General features: G+C 43.2%; 1 protein-coding gene across 2 annotated transcripts in view; it reads left to right on the plus strand.

Moving 5' to 3' along the window:
* Positions 1-24,815, plus strand: part of MCC (MCC, WNT signaling pathway regulator) — a 532,038-nt gene that overhangs the window by 397,962 nt on the left and 109,261 nt on the right. For both annotated transcript variants that reach the window (XM_027552590.1, XM_027552591.1), the window contains 2 exons: positions 2,454-2,567; positions 19,657-19,799. In XM_027552590.1, coding sequence (XP_027408391.1) covers positions 2,454-2,567; positions 19,657-19,799 — 257 coding nt within the window. The remainder of the gene's footprint in view (positions 1-2,453; positions 2,568-19,656; positions 19,800-24,815) is intronic.

A 24,815-nucleotide genomic window follows, 5' to 3' on the forward strand; every position in this document is an offset into this window, starting at 1 on the left:
GTCAGCAATCAGTCTCTGGGTTTCAGATCCTCACCTACAGATGTGGGAGACGTCTTGTGCCAAGGACCTGCCCCACCCAGGCGTCTGTGGCCATGACACATGACACTGTCTGCACCACAGGTGGGATCACAGATCTAGCTTCTAGTCCAGATGGTTCTTAGTTTGGAGTTCATCGATAGACTTCAGAGTGCCTCATCATGTTGATGAGGGGAACACTGCATAAACACCAAGTTTATTCTCCTCTCTAGAAGAAAGGCCTATCCCATTCATGAGATTCTTAAGGAATCTTCAAGTTAAGAACCACTGATCTAGTCTCATTTCATGGATAGCATTTTCCAACCAAGGAAGCAAAGAGACTCTCCCCACAAGCACATCTGATGGATCCTCTGGCCATTTGGAGAGCTGGTGTTATTGTCTCTAAGTCCATGACTCTCCTCCTCAGCCACATCCCACTGAACCTCCTCTGCCCCTGTACTGTGGTAGAGATAACATCTCTGTTGGTCTCCCTATCTGGGCCCAGTTCATAAGGTCTCTGTGGCCTATATAGTCTCCTCTGTCAGCTTTCCCCCTCCCCCGAATCTCCCGCACAATTCCTGTGTGCAGCCCTTTGGCCCAGAAGTAAGAGGGGAGATAGATAAGAGAGGAGGTCTATCTAGGCTCACATAGTTGGGATTCTTGTTTCCACTCCCTTATTTCTTAAAGAACACATGAGCTCTTCATGTATTTCATCCTTCTTGTCAAAGGTGAGGAGGTGAGTCTTCTCCCAAGACAGGACATAATTGCGTAACAGACCACAGTGTCTGTCGCAGAAGGAACATTCTCAGATTGACAGTTCAAAGGCAGAAGGGGGAACCCAGCTATGTAAGGGATTGAATTTGCGTCCCTCTCCCCACACTGGGAGCCAAGCTGCCTCCCAAAAATTGTACAATGGGAACACTGTGGTACCTCTGCTGAGAATTCATCACACAGACCCTGTATCTGAAACATAAAGTGACCTTTTCTGAGCAGCCTTAGCCCTGCATGAGAAGACAAATAACTGCCAGATGGCCTGACATTTCCTTTTTTAAATTTCAAGGATTCTTGATTTCAACTCTGTTATTGATCTGTTGGTTTGCAGCCCCCACGCAATAAGTGAAGGTGCACTCACTGTTGTGGTCGTCTCACAAACAACTGCTATGAAACCCTAGCTCTGCCCTACATCTCCTTCTCAGCTATGCACTCTCCCCCAAGCCTCCCAAGCCACCAGATAGTGTAGAGAGACAGGCTGCAGAAAAAAAGCCTGTTTCTAAACCTGAAATTAAGATCTTTGAAGTGGAGTTGTATACCGCGGCAGTGTCCATCTTGTAAGGTCACATTTATCTACTCACTCCGTACTCTGGAGCCTCCTGGCAGAAGCTACAAAATTCCTATAAAGAGGGAGTGTTTGCTCTGATTGTCCTCACTTACCCAAGTGTCACATCGATTGAGCTCCACCCTGGATCAACAGTGAAGACAGAGAAGTAGTGACTCGGGGCAGGGAAGGTGGGCAGGTGTTGCTCGGGAGCGTGGTTGAACAGGTGTTAAAAACGAGCCCAGCCGTCTGCCTGCACAGCACAGCGGGCACGTGGGTGGCGAGCATGTGTGCATCCCAAGCTCAATGAGCAGAACCTGAAAGCTGAGCAGGTTGAAATCCTGGAAGCGCATGGTGCACTCGCTCATCTGCTGAAGAACGTTCTTTCTCACTCTGCTTATTCTGAGAGGGTTGGCTGGGAAAAAAAGGTACAGCAAGGGATTCTCAGCTTCTCTCTGTAACATGATTTATCAGAGCTCTGGTTGTGCTCTGAGAGGCCAGAAGCATCATCTAGTCTTCTAGACTGTCTGGGGGTGGGGGTCAATGAGGAAGGAGGAGCTAGCCAGAAAGTTAATGGGTCAACCTGAGGAGGAGGAGGAGAGCACTGGAAACAATGAGCTCTCGCATTTTTTTCTTACTACTCAGCCCCTTGGGCTGTCTGGATACATGGCAATATCAGTGATTGAATTTGAAAAAATTGAATTGCTCCATTCAACTTGCATACATTCCCAAAGGTAAAAGTTAATTTGATCCTGCCTTTGCCTTGCTTCTTGAGAATCAGGCAGTCCACACCAGTGCTTAATCTCGTCCTTGCTGAGTAATTCAGGGAAAGCCCATAGGACGAGCAGCTTTGCTCCCTGTTTAATTAGACCACCCCCAGTTAGGTCCTACCGCCCACACTTAATAGGGTTCTCCCTGGTACATTCAGGGTGACAGATAACCCAGCTTGGCGGTAAGACTCCTGATTTCTGTCCATTGTCCCCTGAGATTAAAATCACCCAAGGTGTCTGGCTGCAGATGACACCTTTTCTTTGTGATCACACTAATCACAGAGAATGAAGGGACGGAAGTGAGTTTCTGCCAAAGGGTCTAACCTTGTACTCCTTTCCTCTTGTCACTGCAGCTCCACTTGGCAGCCCTGGCGTCACTCAAGGGAGATATAGTGGAGCTTAATAAACGTCTGCAGCAAACGGAGCGGGAACGGGACCTTCTGGAAAAGAAGTTGGCCAAGGCACAGGTGAGGGATCTGGAAAGGGTCACTTTTTTTTTTTTAATTGTTTAAGATAAAACAGATCTAGAAATCCCCACAATACAAATATTGCTTAATGATTGAACATCCTCATAACCACTGTCCAGATAAAGAATTAAAACCTGCTGGTCATCCCAGGAGTCCGTCCTCCTGCCTCATCCCACCCTGCTTCCCCTGCTCCCAAGGTGACCACTACCATGGTGTTTACAGTCGTGTTTCCTGCTTCTTTACAGTCTGTCGCAGGAGTTTGTATGTCCCTAGATGGTCCAGTTTTGTCTGGCCCATTTGAAAACTGCATGTTTACTTTGAATCTCTCAGTCCACAGGTTTTCCCTCCATTCGTTATTGGCTTTACACTTAATCTGTTAAAAGCGTCTGACCTATGGACTTTCCCACAGTCCAGATTGCTCACCCATGGTGCAGTTCGCTGTGTTCCTCTCTCCTCTATTTCCTGCAAAATGGCCCTGCATCCCAGAAATTCAGTCAGATTCATGGTCAGTCCCTTTGGCGAGACTGTAAAAGGCATTTTTTTTCCTCTGGGAAGCACATCGTAGTAGGTTGGCCAAAAAGTCTGTTCAGGTTTTTCCACCTTAGGGAAAACCCCAAACAAACTTTCTGGCCAACCCAATATCTGGTTGTTTTGCCTTTAGAGATATTAGCAGCTATGTTGACACTCAGTGCCAAAGTTCACCGGTGCATCAGGACTTCACAAAATCATAGTATTTTATTTCTGCCATTTCTTTATCAGTTATTAATTGGAATATTTTTATAGAGACATTTCCCATCATCTATGATTTATTCATGGAGAAGGCAATGGCACCCCACTCCAGTACTCTTGCCTGGAAAATCCCGTGGATGGAGGAGCCTGGTAGGCTGCAGTCCATGGGGTCGCTAAGAGTCGGACATGACTGAGCGACTTCACTTTCACTTTTCACTTTCATGCATTGGAGAACGAAATGGCAACCCACTCCAGTGTTCTTGCCTGGGGAATCCCAGGGACAGGGGAGCCTGGTGGGCTACCATCTATGGGGTTGCACAGAGTCAGACACGACTGAAGTGACTTACCAGCATGATTTATTCAAACAATGGTGTAGTTCATAAAGGAAAAGAAGATTCAATGCTTCATTCTTTTTATTTAACATTTTTCAAGATAATGAATTGATGACCTATGATCTTCTGAAACTGCCCAATTATTTAAAAAAAAAATATGAACTTAGGGGTTTAAGCATATTTGGGTCAGTCTTTTGTAATTATTTTCCTTGTAGAAACTCAAAGTTTACTCCTTGGACAGTAAGAACCTCTTCACGTGGCTCCTGAATCTTTTGACTCTAGCCTAGTAATGATTTTAGGATTATCTAGTACATTTTTCCCCCCAAACCTGGAATTAAGGTGGTTTTTCTTTGTGGAAAATGGTATTTCAAGACTGCAGTCTGGGTGCTAAGGGTGCTTACTGCTTCCAGGCTGGTCATTGTTTTTAGGCTTCTTTTTAAACATAGCCAGGGAGTTATTTATTTATTTATCTATCTATAAATCTATTTATCTATGTAAGTATTTATAAATTTTAAGATAAAATACCTTAGGTGCTCATATTAATCTCCAATTTAAATTCAAACTACAGGGTTCTTCTACTTGGATTCCGTACTTTATTTGTATCTCCTTTCTTTCACAATCAAAATGTTAGTTCGAGAGACTTCCCTGGTGGTCCAGTGGTTAAGACTCTGTGCTCCCACTGTAGGGGGCATGTGGTTGGGGATCTAAGATCCCGTGTGCTGTGTGGTGCAGCCGAAAAATACATAAACAAAAAATAATCTTAGTTTTTAAGTTTACAGAGGATGATTGGATAAGAATATTCCATAATTACTGGTTTACTTTATTCTGTATTATATATAATCGTCTCAAAATAATAATAATTGTATTACCATAACAAATACAGTTACTGAAAAGTTTTTTGCATTATGCTTTCATCATTCCCACAGTTTTTTGCAATTGTACTATATCCACACCTTCTGACCATATGCTGGTTACATCTTTGACGTTTTCTCCTCTTAGTCCTCATTTAGTCTTCTACAAGTAAACTATATGTTTAATGTTTATGATGGTCTTAACGTCAACATCCTTCTGTTTGTTTAATGCCTGAAGCTTGCTTTCTAGTAGAGTTCCTCAGGGAGGACTCACAGGAATCATCTTCACCAGCTTCTTGCTTTTGAATAATGATTTATCTGTGCCCTTTATAATTGAAAGGCATTCCTCCTGAATATAAAACCCTTGACTCATCTTTTCTTTACCTGAGTGTATTTCTTTGCTCTATTTTGACACAGAGCATTGCTCTCAAAGTTTCCCAGTAATTCACCTCTGTTTCCCTCACAAGACACTTACTTACTGTAGACATTCATAGCATTTCTTTCTCTTTCTTTCTTTTTCTTTTCGTTTTCCTTCTTCCCTCTCTTCCTTCCTTCCTCCCTCCCTCCCTTCTAGTAATTTTACTAGAGTAACTCTTATTTTTAGTCATTCTGGTTTGGTATTCTCACATTTACTGTGTTTTCTTTGGCTTATATTTTGTAGTCTTTTCTTAATTTCAGATACTTTTTAAAAAATTATAACATTGAATATTTTGTTCCCTTGCCTTTTTTTTTTTTTTCAAGGATGTCTACTATTTATAATCTTAGATCTTCTTTGCCAGTCTTCAACATCTGGCACTGTCTCAGATTCTCTGTATCTCTATCTCCATCTTCTGTTTCCTTAGGCCTTGTCAGTTCAGTCACTCAGTCGTGTCTGACTCTTTGCGACCCCATGAATCACAGCACGCCAGGCCTCCTTGTCCATCACCAACTCCCGGAGTTCACTCAGACTCACATCCATCGAGTCAGTGATGCCATCCAGCCATCTCATCCTCTGTCGTCCCCTTCTCCTCCTGCCCGCAATCCCTCCCAGCATCACAGTCTTTTCCAATGAGTCAACTCTTCACATGAGGTGGCCAAAGTACTGGAGTTTCAGCTTTAGCATCATTCCTTCCAAAGAAATCCCAGGGCTGATCTCCTTCAGAATGGACTGGTTGGATCTCCTTGCAGTCCAAGGGATGCTCAAGAGTCTTCTCCAACACCACAGTTCAAAAGCATCAATTCTTCAGCGCTCAGCTTTCTTCACAGTCCAACTCTCACATCCATACATGACCACTGGAAAAACCATAGCCTTGACTAGACAGACCTTTGTTTGCAAAGTAACTTCTCTGCTTTTGAATATGCTATCTAGGTTGGTCATGACTTTCCTTCCAAGGAGTGAGTGTCTTTTAATTTCATGGCTGCAGTCACCATCTGCAGTGTTTTTGGAGCCCCAAAAAATAAAGTCTGACACTGTTTTCACTGTTTCCCCATCTATTTCCCATGAAGTGATGGGACCAGATGCCACTATCTTCGTTTTCTGAACATTGAGCTTTAAGCCAACTTTTTCACTCTCCACTTTGACTTTCATCAAGAGGCTTTTGAGTTCCTCTTCACTTTCTGCCATAAGGGTGGTGTCATCTGCATATCTGAGGTTATTGATACTTCTCCCAGCAATCTTGATTCCAGCTTGTGCTTCTTCTAGCTCAGAGTTTCTCATGATGTACTCTGCACAGAAGTTAAGTAAGCAGGGTGACAAGATAGAGCCTTGACGTATTCCTTTTCCTATTTGGAACCAGTCTGTTGTTCCATGTCCAGTTCTAACTGTTGCTTCCTGACCTGCATATAGGTTTCTCAAGAGGCAGGTCAGGTGGTCTGATATTCCCATCTCTTTCAGAACTTTGCACAGTTTATTGTGATGCACACAGTCAAAGGCTTTGGCATAGTCAATAAAGCAGAAATAGATGTTTTTCTGGAACTCGCTTGCTTTTTCAATGATCCAGCAGATGTTGGCAATTTGATCTCTGGTTCCTCTGCCTTTTCTAAAACCAGCTTGAACATCTGGAACTTCACAGTTCATGTACTGCTAAAGCCTGGCTTGGAGAATTTTGAGCATTACTTTACTAGCGTTTGAGATGAGTGCAATTGTGTGGTAGTTTGAGCATTCTTTGGCATTGCCTTTCTTTGGGATTGGAATGAAAACTGACCTTTTCCAGTCCTGTGCCCACTGCTGAGTTATCCAAATTTGCTGGCATATTGAGTGCAGCACTTTCACAGCATCGTCTTTCAGGATTTGAAATAGCTCAACTGGAATTCCATCACCTCCACTAGCTTTGTTCATAGTGATGCTTTCTAAGGCCCCCTTGACTTCACATTCCAGGATGTCTAGCTCTAGGTCAGTGATCACACCATCGTAATTATCTTGGTCATGAAGATCTTTTTTGTACAGTTGTTCTGTGTATTCTTGCCACCTCTTCTTGATATCTTCTGCTTCTGTTAGGTCCATACCATTTCTGTCCTTTATCGAGCCCATCTTTGCATGAAATGTTCCCTTGGTATCTCTAATTTTCTTGAAGAGATCTCTAGTCCTTCCCATTCTGTTGTTTTCCTCTATTTCTTTGCATTGGTCGCTGAGGTAGGCTTTCTTATCTCTTCTTGCTATTCTTTGGAACTCTGCATTCAGATGCTTATATCTTTCCTTTTCTCCTTTGCTTTTTGCTTCTCTTCTTTTCCCAGCTATTTGTAAGGCCTTCCCAGACAGCCATTTTGCTTTTTTGCATTTCTTTTCCATGGGGATGGTCTTCATCCCTGTCGCCTTATATGTTGTATTTATTCCCTCCTGTCTGCCTTTAGGCTTAGTGTTTTTTTCTGCATTTTTATTTTATTTCTTGTGTCTACTTTATTACTTTCTTTCTGAGTTTTTCTAATTTTGAATTACGTTATTCCGTGTTTTATGTCGTTTCATCTTTTTGAAGTCTTTTGGCGAATTTTGAGATAGTAGTCTATTGTTTGAAACTTTTTGTAACGGGAGAGGTTCTCTATTTTGTGACATGCTTTCACGGTTTATAGAGAAGTTATTCTGCTCTTTTTTTTTTCTTTCTTCTTCTTTCTAATAACTTGATGTGGAATTTGCTCTCAGTACTGTTCTGTTTTTCATTTTTATGTGAAAAATCGCTTTTTATTAACTTTTTTTTTAACTTTACAATATTGTATTGGTTTTCCCATATATTATTAACTTTTAAAAGACAGACATGAAAATGGCCTTTTTAAGTTTGTAGGGCTTAGTCTTCTGTTGTTTCCTCATCTTCACAGGTCATTCTGCTTTCTGGCACTGCCTAGCTCTATCCCATCTCCTGCTTCTTTCTAGTTCTGGCCTTTCCTTTTTCTCTGTCATGCCATCCTGTTCAATTTTGTTCCTACTCCCAGCAGTTTCTCCTCCTGGTAGGGAGTCCTGGGGCCAGTCTGAAAGTTCATAGGGTGTAGTGCTTTCGGCCCTTCAGATCTTACTGTGGGCCCCTTGCACGTTCCCACTTGGCTCAGGCAAAACCCCTGCCATTTGGCCCCCCTCACTTTCTGGTGTATCTGTTGTTGTTGAGGTACTAAGTCATGTCTGCTGCTGCTGCTGCTGCTAAGTCGCTTCAGTCGTGTCCGACTCTGTGCGACCCCATAGACGGCAGCCCACCAGGCTCCCCCGTCCCTGGGATTCTCTAGGCAAGAACACTGGAGTGGGTTGCCATTTCCTTCTCCAATGCATGAAAGTGAAAAGAGAAAGTGAAGTCGCTCAGTCATCTCCGACTCTTAGAGACCCCATGGACTGCAGCCCACCAGGCTCCTCCGTCCATGGGGTTCTCCAGGCAAGAGTACTGGAGTGGGGTGCCATTGCTGACTAACTCTTTGCAATGGACTGCAGCACACCATGTGTCCCTGTCCTCCACTATCTCCTGGAGCTTGCTCAAATTCATGTCCATTGAGTCAGTGATGCCATCCAAGCATCTCATTCTGTCACCTCCTTCTCCTTTTGCCTTCTGTCTTTCCCAGCATAAGGGTCTTTTCCAATGAGTTGGCTCTTTGCATCAGATGGCCAAAGTGCTTCAGCATCAGTCTTTATTGAGTATTCAAGGTTGACTTACTTTAGGATTGACTAATTTGATCCCCTTGAAGTCCAAGGGACTCTCAAGTGTCTTCTCCAGCACCACAATTCAAAAGCGCCAATTCTTTGGTGCTCAGCTTTTTTTACGGTCCAACTCTCACATCAATACATGGCTACTGGAAAAGCTATAGCTTTGACTATATGGACATTTGTCAGCAAAGTGATGTCTCTGCTTTTTAATATGCTGTCTAGGTTTGTCATAGCTTTTCTTCTAAGGAACAAGCGTCTTTAAATTTCATGGCTGCAGTCACTGCCCACAGTGATTTTGGAGACCAAGAAAATAAAATTTGCCACTGCTTCCACTTTTTCCCCATCTGTTTGCCATAAAGTGATGGGACTGCATTCCGTGATCTTAGTTTTTCTAATGCTGAGTTTCAAGCCACCTTTTCCACTGTCCTCTTTCACCCTCATATTTCCTGGTTATTTGGGGGGTTTCCAGTTCTCAAGTCCAGCAGTGTTGTTTCTTCTCTCAACTTCTGCCCACACAGACACCATTCAGTTCTTGTTGATGCTATTGGCTTGTCCCTACCTGCTTCTGTTTCATTGTTCAGAGGATACCGTATCTCCAAGCATTTATCTTTGATGTACAGGTTCTCTATTTTTGTGTGGGAATTCAGAGAGATTAAAAATCAGGCAGTCATCAGTCTAGAATGACCTATGGCAAGTTTTGAAAACTTATGTCTCATAATCTTAGATTATTCAAGTAAGGAGGAAAGACCCTTTGTACTTGAGATAGTCTGCTTCCACGTTTGACAGGCAACCCAGAGAGGTTAACTTGCTCACCCAAGGTCAGAGGAGCAGCCCCGCCCAGAGCCGAAACAAGGCCAGCAGTGTTCTTTTCTCAGAGAAGATGGCACAGGGACAGAAATTTTTACTTTGGCAAAAACTTTACTTTAAATATTTTCCTTCTGATTATAAAAGTAAGAAATATGTGATAGAAAAAAACAGAAAGACGGTATTATAATTTTTAATAGTGAATTCTGGTGAATTAAAACTTTTTAAAATCCTATTCCTGTTATTGTTTCTTAAGGTTTCTTCTTTTGAGCAAGTGGTGTTTTGTTTGTTTGTTTGTTTGTTTTTTGCATTAAAGAAAAAGTAGGATGATGTAACACCAGCCATTATTAATAGTCTTTATCGGTAAGAACTTTTTTTTTTGGAAAAAAGAAATGGTGAGTGCTTTTAACTGAAAGCTGGACTTTACCCAAGTCTTGAATTTTAAAAGATGACCAGGAAGGTTTTGATTAAAATTTAAGTCTCAACGACAGAGCAGCTTGTGCAGAGGATGATAAGAGAAGCCTGGGACACTTTTTGTCTGCTGTGTCAGAGATTGATTCAGCTACCTTTTGGCTTACTTATGATCAAGGCAATCCTATGTAATAGTTTTGATGGCTGGTTTTATCCCTGATAGTTACATCAAAGCACCATTAGTTGACTCGCACTTGCATTCTTGCAGTAAATATATTGAAAAGTTACTTTCTATTCCCTTCACTGGAAATGTCTTCCCAGTTCACATATTAGGACCCAGGAAAGAACATGGGGAGAAAAAGATCAAACTTGCCAGGCTCATACCTTTTTTAAAGATGAGATTTATGCAAGAAAAATGAAGAACAAGGAAATGTTTGTGCTGTGCTGTCTGTGTTACACACCTTGGCAGGTGACTCGCGTTTGAGGCTTTTTACCAGATGGTGGAAGAGTAAGTCTGTATATAAATGTCTATTCTGTGGCTTTCATTAAGTTTTACCAGCTCTAAATATTATAGAGCTATGCTTAAAATGTAAAATATAAATGGTGCTTGTGTTCACCAGACATAATCAAAGCATCATCTGTTGAGTAATTACTAATGTTGATACTAGAACTAGTTAAATAAAAGAAGGTTCATTATGGTCATAATTCAGTGAAGTTTTAAGAATATTGATGGAAAGGGAAGAGCTGATAAAAAGAGCCCAATACCAGTATGATAGAGAAGGCAAAGTGTGTCTGTATTAGTTTTATATTGCTGTCTAACAAATTGCCCTAAATTTACTGGCTTAAAATAACACACATTTATTCTCTCCTGTGCATCAGGATCCCAGGCATGGCTTAAGTGGGTCTTGTGCAAGTTTTGCAGTCAAGGTGTTGTCAGAACTGAATGCTCTGAACTCTATGAATGCTCAAGTGGGGCAGAGTTCACCTCCGAGCTCACTCATGTCACTGGCAGAATTTCTTTGCGGGTGTAGGATTCATGGCAGCTTGCTCCCTCAATGCCAGCAATGGAGAGAAGGAGCCTAGACTAAATCTTCTGGCAAGACAGTCTTATACAAAGTAATGCAATCGTGGAAGAGACATCCCATCACTTTTGCCTCAGGCACACATCCCACCCAGACTCAGTGAGATGGTATCACACAAAGGAAATGCAGGGATCATATGGGCACCTTAGTCTGTCCATCACAGCCTCTTGAGGAATCTGATTAACAACACTGCTCACTATTAATTAGCCTATACCAATGGTGATCATCACCCCACTTTAGCTCTGCTCCGTGCCAGGTGATATAGCAGGCATTCCACATGCTTTATCTCATTAAGTTCTCATAATGATCTCAGATATAGATACCTTAACACTCCCATCTACAGATGAAGAAATTGAGGTTTAAGGAATTTGAGTATCTTGCCTGAGATTATGAAGCTAGAAAGTACCAAAAGTCAGGATTTGCTCTAGGTTTTGTGGGAATCCATAACTGGACTACACAGCTTCCTGGGTGGCTCAGTGGTAAAGAATCGCTTGCCAGGCAGGAGACCCACATTCGATCCCTGGGCTGGGAATATCCCCCGGAGAAGGAAATGGCAACCCACTCCAGTATTCTTGCCTGGAGAGTCCCCATGGACAGAGGAGCCTGGCAGGCTACAGTCCATGGGATCTCAAAGAGTGGGACACGACTTAGCAACTAAACCACAACACCATAGCCACATCAATCCTGTATTGTTTTTTAAGATGCCCCAACTGCCCTGCGGATCTTAAGAAGAGTAGGGAATAGGGCACGTATTAATTAAGTTTAGATATATCTACCCTCCGAATCCAACAGGTGCTTAGAGATATTCATACATGTATACCAACATTAAACAGCATCTTGGGGACAGCCCAGTAGAAAACTGCCAAAGATCGTATATAGTACTGGTTTGATGCTTTCAGCATATTTTCTATGCATTTAGTATGCCAAAAATTAGTAACTTTTTAAAAAAGCACTACAGAAGGAGATAATAAACCAAGCTTCTGAGCCCCTTTGAAATTGGTCAGTAGTAACAGAGTCCACCTTCTATTTCTGAGCTATCTTGAGAAAGCAAGTGTTCTGAATTTTCTCCTGCCTGGTTTTAGGAAGAAAACATACATAGTTTTCATTAAATGTAACGGAGAGAGTGTTTTCTTTCATCTTTTTCTCCGTAGAAGAGCCTCATGGAGGTCAGTTGGACGCCTTCTTGCCAGGATCTCTGTCTCTCATCCCTTCCCTACTGGTCTGTACTCCTCGGTCCTCTGCTTGGCTGTTGTGTTCTATCAGTGATGTTGCCACTGGTCCTGAGTGTCTTTGTTTAGTTGGCCTGGCTCCCCACCCCACCCCTCAGGAGAACCTGGGCAAGGACTTTGAATGAGGATAGACATATCCCGAGTGGTATTACTTGCCATCAATCCAGTGTGATGTGAACCCCCTTCCCAGGATGGTAGAGAGGGTTAACAAATGAATGATAGCTTTGCGTTTTTCAAGAGTGGAGTTTATAATACCCTTAGGATTGATGACTGAGACTAATATGATGATTAAAGATCAGTGGCCTCTGCAGAGTAAGATAAAACCCAGTAAAGAACATTAAGAAAACCATAAAGCTTCTTAGCATCACTGCATTGCACAGGATTTTCCCAACAAGGGCTCAAGTTCTCAGGCCAGTCTATCTCAAAGCTGACTCACAGCTTTATCCCTGGGTTGTACCAATTGCAAAAATAAGCCTAAAGGGTTTTATTCTTGATGATTGTGATAATATTGGTTGCCTGTATTAAGCATTTTTGCATATAGACAGTTTCATGAATTTATGTGGCTAGAGGCAAGTATTTATATAGGTTTTAAATTTGCTTCATCATCATGATAGAAGAGTGGAAGCCTAGAGAAAAAGCTCAGGGGATGTAGTAAGCAGCAGTTGAAATTCAGGAAAAGCAACATTCCATCCTCTCTAATTCCAGTTTTGTTTTGTTTTGTTTTTCTTTGCCTTTCAAACTGAAAGTCTGTAGTTGCAGGAAAAATCCAGGTTCTTTATGATACTGACCTCCAGAAATGCATGGCAGACAAGATGCTTCAAGCCTAGGCTTTCTTGCTCTGCAGTAAAAATAGTTGGAAACCCCCAAATGTCCCTGTCTGTAATAATAGAAGAATAAAAAGCCATGTGTTGTGTGAAACCATTTTTTGTTTTGGTCAGCTGAAGTTGTGTGAGATGTTTCTGGACAGTAAGTAGGAGAAAGGAATCCCTCATTTGCAAGTTTTGCTAGAAGAAGCCGCCATTGCGTTCTATTCAGAGAGTTGTTGCTGGCTTGGTGGGAGCTGGAGGGATTTTGAATTCCCTGCTTTATATCCCCTTGTCTCTACTTTTCTACTGTGGTGGTCCCCAGGGATTGAGGAGAAAGCTGTGTGGGTTTCCTAGCTCGCCTCTGGAGTTGTAAGGCATAATGGTCAGGTTTCCTGGAGTCCACCAGAGGTGATTCAGGGTGGGAGACCAAGGGAGATGTCTCTGCTGCCACTTGAGATCATTTCAGTGAATGGTAAAGAGGAGATGTGCCCACAAGTCGAGGAGCTGAGAGAGGGTAGAGAGGAGAAGACTGGCTGCAACAGCCTCATCAAGATCTCCTTGATGGCATACTCAGGAACCAAGGGATTTTGCAGAGCATTTTGTTTGTTATCTGGGTTTCAGTCCCTGTGCATTTATTCCATTTTCATCTATAAAATGATTGTATCATCAGGATATGCAATGGTAACACATAACCCCAAATTGTCAGTGGCTTAAAATAGCCAAGGTTTATTTTTTGGCTTCTTTTTGGGAGCTTGCTGGGGCTGGCAGGAAACTGCAGTTTGGTCCTCACCCAGCCTCCTGAGCTGATAGCCTCTACTGTCTGGAGCGTTGTCAGCAGCCACGGCCAGGGGAAGGGAATATGGGAAAGCCTGCAGGAGTACCGAAAGGCTTCTAGGCAAAAAAAAAAAAAAGGTATATATTTACTCATATCTCATTGGACAAAACAAGTCACGTGGCCTTATCCAGCTTCAAGGGGGAGAAGAAGTATAATTCTATCACATGCATGGATAGAGGTGAACCAGAGTCTGGGTGGATGTCCTTGCCGGCTGCCACAGGGGTACTGATGCTTCTGTGATGCACATCCGGCATGGTCCTGGTGGTGCCCCACGTACGTGAGAAAATACTGGGGGAAATGAACATTATTTGAAAAAGGATTGTTTTCATGGACTATAAAAAAGTGGGTACCTTTTTATCATTCTTTAGAAGTTTCTATAGTGTACTTAAATTTGTAACTTGAAATCTAAGAATGTGTATAACCATTAAGTAGTGATAGGAGTCATTCTTTTTTCTCTATTTGGTTGTCATGGTTATATTACCTTCTTAAATGAGGCTTTACTGGGCTACCTCCCCATAGTTGACTCTTACATGGAGTTGCAGTATACAGTTTGACCTACCCTGTGTCCTTAAGAAACAGAAAAAAGAAATCAGAGGAACAGAAAAGCTGAAATCAACTCCTGGGTTTAAAAATACTCTTGAAAACTCAGGGTAGTGAGAGGCATGGGTCAGTAACAATATGGAGTGTGATATTTGAACTGGGCTTTGCTTTAACAGGCCAGTCCTGCTTGTGTGGGAGGCCGCCAGGGCAGGAAGGCACTGATTGCTCATGGAATGCCTTTGTCTGTCCTGGTGCCACCCACCTATCTTCCACTTCTGCACGAAAGTGCCCCATTCCTGGGCTTGGCCTTGTGTAGCTTAGTGGGAGCTGTTTAACAAGGATGTTTTGTTGAGTTCTTCTGGCTCCTGCAGGTGATAGCTTGTTTTGCCGTGTGCCGTTGCCCTTGTGGGAGTTGCTCCACATTTCCCCACAACGCAGCTTAGAAATGCTCGAGGGTTTGTTTTTCACTAAGCTTGGAGAGCAGCGCTTCCACATATCTTGGACTGGGGCATAAGGAATGTGCACAAAATGAGTGAAGCGTGGTTGACCAGATGCCTCAAGGAGATGTTGCTCTATAATGTCAACTATGAGTTCTGTCTTCTCAGTCATTCATTCATCTGGAGGCTAGGAGCTTTGATGATGAATTCCCAGATTCCCTTTTCACTGAGAAAAGAATCTGTAGGCTACCATCCTGCCATTGCTTCCTCCTCAAACCTTTCCACTCATTTCCCTTTCTTATTCACCAGCAGAGAAATCTGCTCGGAAGCTGCGACCACACTCTACTTCAAGAAAGACGTCACAGGGACGCTCCTATGGCACCCAGCATGGCGTCTTAGACAGTTTAGAAAATCAAGACATATCTATTACTTTTGAGGAAGTATTAAATTATAGAGGCTTTCCACCATTTTGAAAAAAACATGGAAAAATATAGGAGTGTAACCCGGATATCTTTGCCTTCAGCTGAGAAATTTTTTCCTCAAAGATGTTCTTGTTTCTACTCCCAAAGGAACCTCTGAGTTCCAAATAGACATTAGGAATCTTTTCTCTCCTTTAAGCTACGCATTCTGGTCTGACTGAATCATTGGGCTTCCTGCTGTGTCTTGTTTGTACTCATACCCTCGGGGCGGACTTTGCAGTTAGACACGGGGTGGTGGGGGAGGAGATGGTATGACACCAGCTGCTCTTGTTATCTGGGCACCAGCCATCTGGTCTCCCCACAGACTGGGCAGCCCCATGGGAGCTCACCTCTCAGGTCGCTCCTGACCGTCAATAGGGATACCACAGTGGGCTTAGTGGTTATCAGTTGATCCTCTGCCTTTTTCTTGCACATTTCAGTTTTAAGTGGATTTTGCACTTTCTTGTCCATTTTGGTGGTAGTGGTGGTGGCCTGTTGACGTGTAGAGACTGAAAGAGGAGGAGTAAGTGAGGAATTTAACAGAGTTGAGAGCTCGTGGAGTTTGTGAGGGGAAGCATTTCACAGTAGTTTACAGCCCTAGAGAACTGAATGTGGAAAACCCCAGAGCAAGGACCCGCAAGATGGCAAAGTATGAGTCATGGCATCAATGAGTTCTAGGTCAAACCAGTCATTAGTGAAGTTGCTCAGTCGTGTCCGACTCTTTGCGACACCATGGACAGTAGCCTGCACCAGGCTCCTCTGTCCATGGGATTTTCTAGGCAAGAGTACTGGAGTGGGTTGCCATTTCCTCCTCCAGGGAATCTTCCCAACCCAGGGATTGAACCCAGGTCTCCCGCATTGTAGACAGACGCTTTACCATCTGAGCCACAAGGGTTAGAGATTAGACCAGTCATTATGTCATAATTATTGTAAGATGGGGAACTGGTGACCTTCATGAGAGCATCAGATACATACACATATATGCATACTACACACATGCCAATGCAGGCATGTACATGCATGCACACACACTCACACACACAGTTTGAAGATGGGAATAAAGACCAGTCACAATCTCATAGATATTCTTCAGGAATGGAGAGACACGGTGTTCAGCTTTTAGTATGTTCCAGAGAAAGGAGAACCTTCTTCATTCACTGACAATTACAGTCTATGAGACACTGTCATGTTTTGGGACCTCCATTGTCCCTCTTAAAGTGTGATGGATCGTGGACGACGGATGGAAGGAGTATTCTTACGACTCTCAGGGCTCGGTTGTGTTTAGAAAAACATCCATAGAGATGGGATTTTCACTCGTCCTTCCTCCTGGCCTCTGGGTCCACTTACTTCCTGTGTGTTGGACCTTGAGCAGACGTTATCGGACGTTTCGGGTTGTCATTAAGAACAGGAGTTCACATCGCCGTTTCTGTGAAAGTCACCTTCTCCCTAACGTCTGCAGTGCAGGTCCCTCAACCTTGTTGCCTCCAGTCTTACTTCTGGAGCACTGAGTAGCACCCAGGCAGTTACCGCATAGTGTGGTCACAGTGATCAAGCTGTGGTTCCTAGGTGCGGCCCCTGCCATGGTTTCTGCCAACGTGTTTATCGTACTTTCCTGAGTACTTCTGTTTCAATATTGACTCGGGCTTTTGTAGCATTCTGTCTGTTTCTAAAGGCTTTGTGTCCCTGCCCAGTAGCTTCTGGTTACACCCTTTGGGAGTCTGGCAGATTTATGGAGAGCAGAGGACATTGGAGGTAGTAGGTAAGAAGTCTTACCCTTGCCCTCCTGCCACCAGCCCTGAAAGTGCAAAACTGGCAAGTACATGTGGCTCTTGGCATTATGAAAACCTTGCCAAAAATCAAATTAAAATTCCTCTGCTGAGCAGGAAATTAATCACGGCTGAACGCAGTAGACAGGGACTCCTTGTTCAGAAGTGGGACTCCTTGTTCTGTCACTGACTAGTGTTTTATTATCATGTAAATGAGATTAAATGCACAGTGACTGGTGGGGGGTTGAGGAGGAAGGAGAGAAGTGAAAGAGATGAACAGGTTCCTTAAGATTTAAACTTGAGATGCAAAAACGTTTTTATAGCATCTGCTGCTTCTTAATCCATCAACTGCTGAGCAAGGGAAGATCCTCAGCTTCCTGAAACACAGTGATTATTCATCCCATCGCCCTCCTAGGTCACCCACAGTGAGCCAGGCTGTGTGCCAGGTATGAGGGCTAAGTCATGAAAACACCCAGCCGCTGCCTTCCCGGAGTTTATAGTCTGGTAAGAAAGGATACTGTCTGCAAATAACCAGCCAGATAAGAAATGATGTCATAGAATCTAGGATTATTTGGTTGAAAAGTGGCTGAAGTGTATCCTGCCAAACTACAAAAGGAATGAATTGGTAAAAGAAAAAATGAGCAGCAGTACAGAACATGGGAAGAAATCTCTGGAATAGAGGTAGCAGGAACTGACCTACAGTCTCGCCAGGACCCTCAGTCAAGTGACTTGACTACATGCAACCTTCAATCCATTCACTCAAGATTCAGATTCCGAAGAGAAGGTTCAGTTCAGTCGCTCCATCGTATCTCACTCTTTGCAACCCCATGGACTGCAGCACACCAGGCCTCCCTGTCCATCACCAACACTCAGAGCTGGCTCAAACTCATGTCCATCGAGTTGGTGATGCCATCTAACAATCTCATCCTCTGTCATCCCTTTCTCCTCCTACCTTCAATCTTTCCCAGCATCAGGGTCTTTTCCAGTGAGTCACTTCTTCCCATCAGGTGGCCAAAGTATTGGACTTTCACCTTCAGCATCAGGCCTTCCAATGAATATTAAGGACTGACTTCCTTTAAGATGGACTGGTTTGATCTCCTTGCAGTCCAAGGGACTCTCAAGAGTCTTCTCTAACACCACAGTTCAAAAGCATCAATTCTTTGGCAGTCAGCTTTCTTTATAGTCCAACTCCCACATCCATATATGACTACTAGAAAAACCATAGCTTTGAGTAGATGGACCTTTGTTGGCAAAGTAATGTCTCTGCTTTTTAATATGCTCTCTAGGTTGGTCATAACTTTTCTTTCAAAGAGCAAGTATCTTTTAATTTCATGGCTGCAGTAACCATCTGCAGTAATTTTGGAGCCCACAAAAATAAGGTCTGTCACTGTTTCCATTGTTTCCCCATCTATTTGCCATGAAGTGATGGGACCAGATGCCATGATCATCAGTTTTTGAATATTCAGTTTTAAGCCAGCTTTTTCACTCTCCTCTTTCACTTTCATCAAGAGGCTCTTTAGTTCCTCTTCACTTTCTACCCTAAGGGTGGTGTTTTCTGCTTATCTGAGGTTATTGATATTTCTGCCGGCAATCTTGATTACAGCTTGTGCCTCATCCAGCCCCGCATTTCTCATGATGTACTCTGCATATAAGTTAAATAAGCAGGGTGACAATATACAGCCTTGACTTACTCCTTTCCCAATTTGGAACCAGTCTATTGTTCGATCTCCAGTTCTAACTGTTGCTTCTTGACCTGCATACAGATTTCTCAGGAGGCAGGTAAGGTGGTCTGGGAATTCCACTTCTTGAAGGATTTTCCACAGTTTCTTGTGATCTACACAGTCAAAGGCTTTGGTGTAGTCAATAAAGCAGAAGTAGATGTTTTTCCTGGAATTCTCTTGCTTTTTCTATGATCAAACGGACGTTGGCAATTTGATCTCTGGTTCTTCTGCCTTTTCTAAATCCAGCTTGAACATCTGGAAGTTCACGGTTCATGTATTGTTGAAGCCTGGCTTAGAGAATTTTGAGCATTACTTTGCTAGCATGTGAGATGAGTGCAATTGTGTGATAGTTTGAGCATTCTTTGGCATTGCCTTTCTTAGGGATTGGAATGAAAAGTGACCTTTTCCAGTCCTGTGGCCACTGCTGAGTTTTCCAAATTTGCTGGCACACTGAGTGCAGCTTCTGCCTGCTTTGCGGCTGGGGAGAAGCAGAAGACATGAATAGTGCAGCAGAGATCATGGACAATGGCAGAGGGACCTTTACCCAAAGAGCGAATGAGAGCTGTGTGCTGTGCTCAGTCACTCAGTCGTGTCTGACTCCCTGTGACCCCCATGGAGTGTAGCCCGCCAGGGTCCTCTGTCCTTGGGGTTTTCCAAGCAAGAATGCCAGAGTGGGTTGCCATTTCCTCTTCCAAGGGATCTTCCCAACACAGGAATTGAACCTACATCTCATCTCCTGCATTGGCAAATGGGTTCTTTACCACTAGAGCCACCTGGAAATGTAGAGCTAAAAAGGTAGAGACTTGAGTGGCCATCAGGGACTTTGTGAAGTTCAGCTGTTGATGTGTCTTCTGGGCCAACAAGCAGGTATGTGTTTATTTGGGGCATACTCTGTGTCGAGGTTGTGATGATCCGAGGCTGTAAGACTTAGCCTCTCTTGCTATTAGGTATGTCAATTCATTGGCACTTCTGTCTTGTTCTCTTGATCCCAGTGTGAGCAGTCCCACCTCATGAGAGAGCATGAGGACGTCCAGGAGCGAACGACACTTCGGTACGAGGAACGCATCACAGAACTGCACAGCATCATCGCTGAGCTCAATAAGAAGATAGACCGTTTGCAAGCCACCACCATCAGGTAGTCAGCTCCAAGTCATGGCTGTCTCTCTGCCCCTCTGGGCAGTAATCTGGGTTTTACGCTTGAAGTCACCCCTATGAATTATGGGCTTCTCTTGTGGCTCGGCTGGTATGAGGGAGACCTGAGTTCGATTCCTGGGTTGGGAAGATTCCCCTGGAGAAGGGAAAGGCTACCCACTCCAGTATTCTGGCCTAAAGAATTCCATGGACTAGTGTAGTCCATGAGGTCACAAAGAGTCAGACACAACTGAGCAGTTTTCACACTTTCTATGAGTTACAAGAGTAACTCATTTATTTATAACTAATATTCTTACAGTTGATAAATATTTTGTCTCTACTATGTCAGCTGTGTGCTTTCCCCTCCATTATTCCGTTTTGACTTTGACCCTCATGGTGACCCTGAAAGGTAGACAGAGTAGGAGTTGTGATGTTCAGTTGACTAGTAAGAAGGTGAGTGAGATGCTTTATTAACAGGTTCTGAATGCAACCCCCTCTATCTCCCTTGGGGAATTGGAGAGATTTATGAATGTTGATTTAACTAACTATTACATATGCTTCTTTGTTGTTATTCAGTCACTAAGTTGTATCCAACTCTTTGTGACCCCGTGGACTGCAGCACGCCAGGCTTCCCTGTCCTTCACTATCCCCTGGAGTTTGTTCTAACTCCGTGATTCAGTGATACCTTCGAACCATCTCGTCCTGTCGCCCCCTTCTCTTCCTGCCCTCAGTCTTCCCCATTAGCAGAGTCCTTTTCAGTAAGTTGACTCTTCACATCAGGTGGCCGAAGTATTGGAGCTTCAGCTTAAGCATCAGCTTCAGTTGATGCTAGTTAATATTCAGGATTAATTTCCTTTAGGATTGACTGGTTTGATCTCCTGCTGTCCAAGGGACTCTCAAGAGTCTTCTCCAGCACCATAGTTTGAAAGTATCAATTCTTCGGTGCTCAGCCTTCTTTATGGTCCAACTCTCACATCTGTACATGACTACTAGGAAAACTATCACTTTGACAATATGGACCTTTGTCAGCAAAGTGATATCTCTGCTTTTTGATACACTGTCTAGGTTTGTCCTAGGAGCAAATCTTTTTCCAAGGAGCAAATCTTTTAATTCACGGCTGCAGTCATCATCTGCAGTGCAGTGATTCTGAGGCCCAAGAAAATAGCATATGCTTCTAGATAATCTAAAATTTGTTTGAGCTCAGTTGACTTGCCAATGTTGGCATAGTGTCATACAAACTCCTAAGGGATGGGGCAAGATTTGATCCATCACTTGATTGGTGAAAACCCTGGGGCTTAAAAATGTTAAGCAACTACTTTTAAGTTACCCTTAGCAAAGGGGATAGGTGGAGTTAGAACCCACAGCATCTCTGCCTTTATTCAGTTTTTTTTCCATAAAAGTAATTGTTGGGGTTTCTGCCTTCCTTGCTCATCAGTCAGTTGGCCCCAAAGTCTCCTGCACAAAGCTGTGTCTGCCCGTTTTTGAGAAGAGGGTTTGCTTAAAGTGACGTACTGAGCCAAGGATAAGAATTTTTATCTTCCTGCCCATGCTCAGAGAGTAGCCCTGAGGGAAACAAATGGTTGGCATCTGCTTTTATGGAGAAGAGTGCTTTGTTCTCTGACTGTTTTTACAGGCCACAATTAAGACCGTTTTAAAGGCAGCTTCTATCCCTCTAGAAGTCCTGGGTCAGAAGACATTTTAGATGTGTTTTGTTCCAACTCTGGGAGTCACAGTAATGATGGAGCTACTTGATGAGGGTACTTGGGGGCCTCTGTTTCTGGGCAAAGTTGTGGAAAAATTTGCTGTTAATTGGAGCCACACAGTACATCTCATATTCCAGTTTAGAACCTCAAGGCCTTTAAATTGTATCCTGGTCTTCAGTGATTGTAGGTTAGAAGAGCAGAGAAGAATTTCAGTCCAAAGAAATGATTATAGCAGACTTAAAGGAGGCTGACAGAGTACATTGGCAAATTCGTAATTTCCATTAAAAACATATTGCTCTTTTAAAGTCTTGAGAAGGTGAAAGCAAATGGGCTTAGTGAGTTGTGAAAAAAAATGCATCACATGTCACCTGGAAAACTCAATTTCACGATGTTTAGATTAAATTTAATGGCCAAACTGTTTTGTATTAACATACCCTCTTATTTAAAGGAAGATTGCGTCTGTACAGATGTAACATTAAATTCTGCCTGTTTTCATTATGTAAATGAGCCAGCTCCTCCTTGAGGAGAGGACCCCCTGCATGGCTGGAAGATGAGCAGACATGTGGGCCAGGCTCTTCTTGTCCTCCGAGCTCTAGTGGCTAAGGCACCTCCCTGGCCACCGCCACTCAGGTCCAAAGATGCTATAGTTGACCCAGTACAGAGGTGCCAAATGCCTTGGACTTTTTGGTGCATCCCGGGTGTAGAGAATTGTCATGCTAATCTGGTACAATCCTGGTACCTTTGAGACTTTCTTGTCGCTTTAGTCTGGGCCTGAGTTAGGAATTTATTGGAAGAGCTGAAAAATCATTAATTAGGGAATGGTTTATGATGTATCCACATGGAACCCATACTGAATTGCATAAGAGAAAAGATGTGACAGTTTCATAGTTTAAAATATTTATCTCCAGTCACAATCAGAGAACTAGAGACCTTCTGTGACTGCCCTGGGAGACTTTCCCACCTCTTATAGCCACAGGGCTAATGTAGTCAATAATCAGACACTGCAGTTTGCTGAATTCCAATGTAAGTTGAATTCAGAGCCACAGCAGATCTCTTAGGTTAAAGATTAAGCACTGACAGGAAAAGATGAAATGGTGAGAATTTGAATGGAGACACTGGGTAGATTCAAATAAATTAAGATACCTAGAGCCTGCAAACTCCACTGAGCTTCCCCTCCTGCAGAAGCAGTCTCCCTCCCTGTCTGATCAAGTTAGTCCTTCTTTGCTTGGAGGCTCTGTAGCAGGCTGAACCCAGGTAGAGGGTACCAGATATAGTCGTACCTCACTGCTACTCCATTCTTCTTTATCTTTAGGCCCAAAAGTAGCTAAATTCAATCATGCCCCAGGGGGATAAGCAGAAAATCCAACCTTGGAAGATACAAGTAAGATTGTATTCATTTATAGTCACAGAAACTTGAGAAGAATGTGTGTAGGATTAGGACCTATGTGTCCTAGACCAGGGAAATAAGAATATAGTGTTGGGTTGATGATTATTTATTGATATCACTGTTCCTATTAGAGATTCTGGATTTAGTATGTTAGCTTCAGCAGTTTTATTAAATAAAACTAGATTCATTGGAGGATTACATTAAATAATGTTGAAATGCCTAGTGTAACATAGTCCAGAGGCCATGGCGATCAGGAATAACGTCATTAAAATGGGGTTTTTGATGCCACTTCACTACTGGAGTCAGTGCAGGCATGGCTACTGTGCTTGTCAACAGGGCTACAGTAGTAATCAAATAATTCGACCCGTAGAGATTTTTGATAATGTAGAATCGATCATGGAGTCTTTAGTTTTGATATAAATGGATTCATTGGAAAAGACTCTGATGCTGGGAGGGATTGGGAGCAGGAGGAGAAGGGGACGACAGAGGATGAGATGGCTGGATGGCATCACTGACTCGATGGACATGAGTCTGAGTGAACTCTGGGAGTTGGTGATGGACAGGGAGGCCTGGCGTGCTGCGATTCATGGGGTCACAAAGAGTCGGACGTGACTGAGTGACTGAACTGAACTGAACTGATACTAAAGTTTTACTTGATCTTTGTCATTGAAAAATCTCTGGTCTGGTGAACAGGGACTTGACCTCGCACTGTACTATATGACCTCTTATCCAGTTCCCTTACCAGACCTCCTTCACAGATCCAGAACTCTTTAATGAAGATGTTTATAATCTTGTCACAAGTGGGTACAGTCCATCTTCTTTCTACCCATTTTACAGGGGAGACTGTACAGTAGGAAAAAGAGATACCCACATTCTGGGCTAATTATTCACTCTGAGCAGATGTTAGCCCCTGGGATCCAAAAATACCTGTAGTCTTCCAGTCTAAATGAAGATTGATGAAGATACATTAGTCAGCTGAGGCTGCTGTAACAAAATACTGTAGACCGGTGGCTTAGACAATAGGAATTTATTTACCACAGTTTTGGAATCTGGAAAGTCCAAAGTCAAAGTGCCAACCAATTCATTTCTTCAGTGAGTGTTGTCTTCCTGTCCTCCTGAAGGCTTCCTTCTCACCATGTCCTCACATGGCAGGAAGAGAGGGAAAAGGCAAGCTCTGTTATTTCATAAGGGTACAAATCCCATCGTGAGGGATCCCATCAGATCTAATTATATCTCAAAGGTCCCATCCAGATACCATCACTTTGAAGGTTAGGACTGCAACATAGAATTGGGGTGGTAGTAACAATATGAACAATAACACATAATTCAGTCCATACTACATCAGGTGACAAGTGGCATCATCAATAAATCTCATAGTGGACCTAGGCTACCATTGTATCCCATCCAGGTGGTAACATTTTAAAAATCCCTGTACATGTGGTAAATGCTCCCAACTAGCAACAAGACATGGTCCTGCTTTTCTGGCTTCAGGAACCAAGAAGTGGAAATACAAGTGGCTCCTCTCATTCTTACACCTAAAAGCCCACTTAAAAAATGATTGCTTTCCCTCTTGGTAACTTTGAGCTCTGCTAGTTTTAGAAGTTTCATTCCCAAGGGAACGATTACTGGCAAACAGCAGTGATTCCATTGCTGCCACTTAGCCCTTGGGACATCTCATGTCACTGAAACAACAGGCAGTGAAGGGAGTGACTGTACTAGCGGGATCCCAACTCTCCAGGGGAATCTGGATTGTAACTGTACCATGAGGCAGGGAGGACTGTGTATGGAACTCACGGGATTCCCTAGCATACCTCCTGGATGTTGCCCAGTGATACAAGTTAGTAAATTAGAGGATTACAGTACAGGTCAGTCCACCTAGGGCCAGACCCCTAAGTGGGTCTGCATAATTTCTTGCTTGTTTATGCATATA

The sequence above is a fragment of the Bos indicus x Bos taurus genome, chromosome 10, assembly GCF_003369695.1.
Source record: "Bos indicus x Bos taurus breed Angus x Brahman F1 hybrid chromosome 10, Bos_hybrid_MaternalHap_v2.0, whole genome shotgun sequence".
Taxonomy (NCBI): Eukaryota; Metazoa; Chordata; class Mammalia; order Artiodactyla; family Bovidae; genus Bos; species Bos indicus x Bos taurus.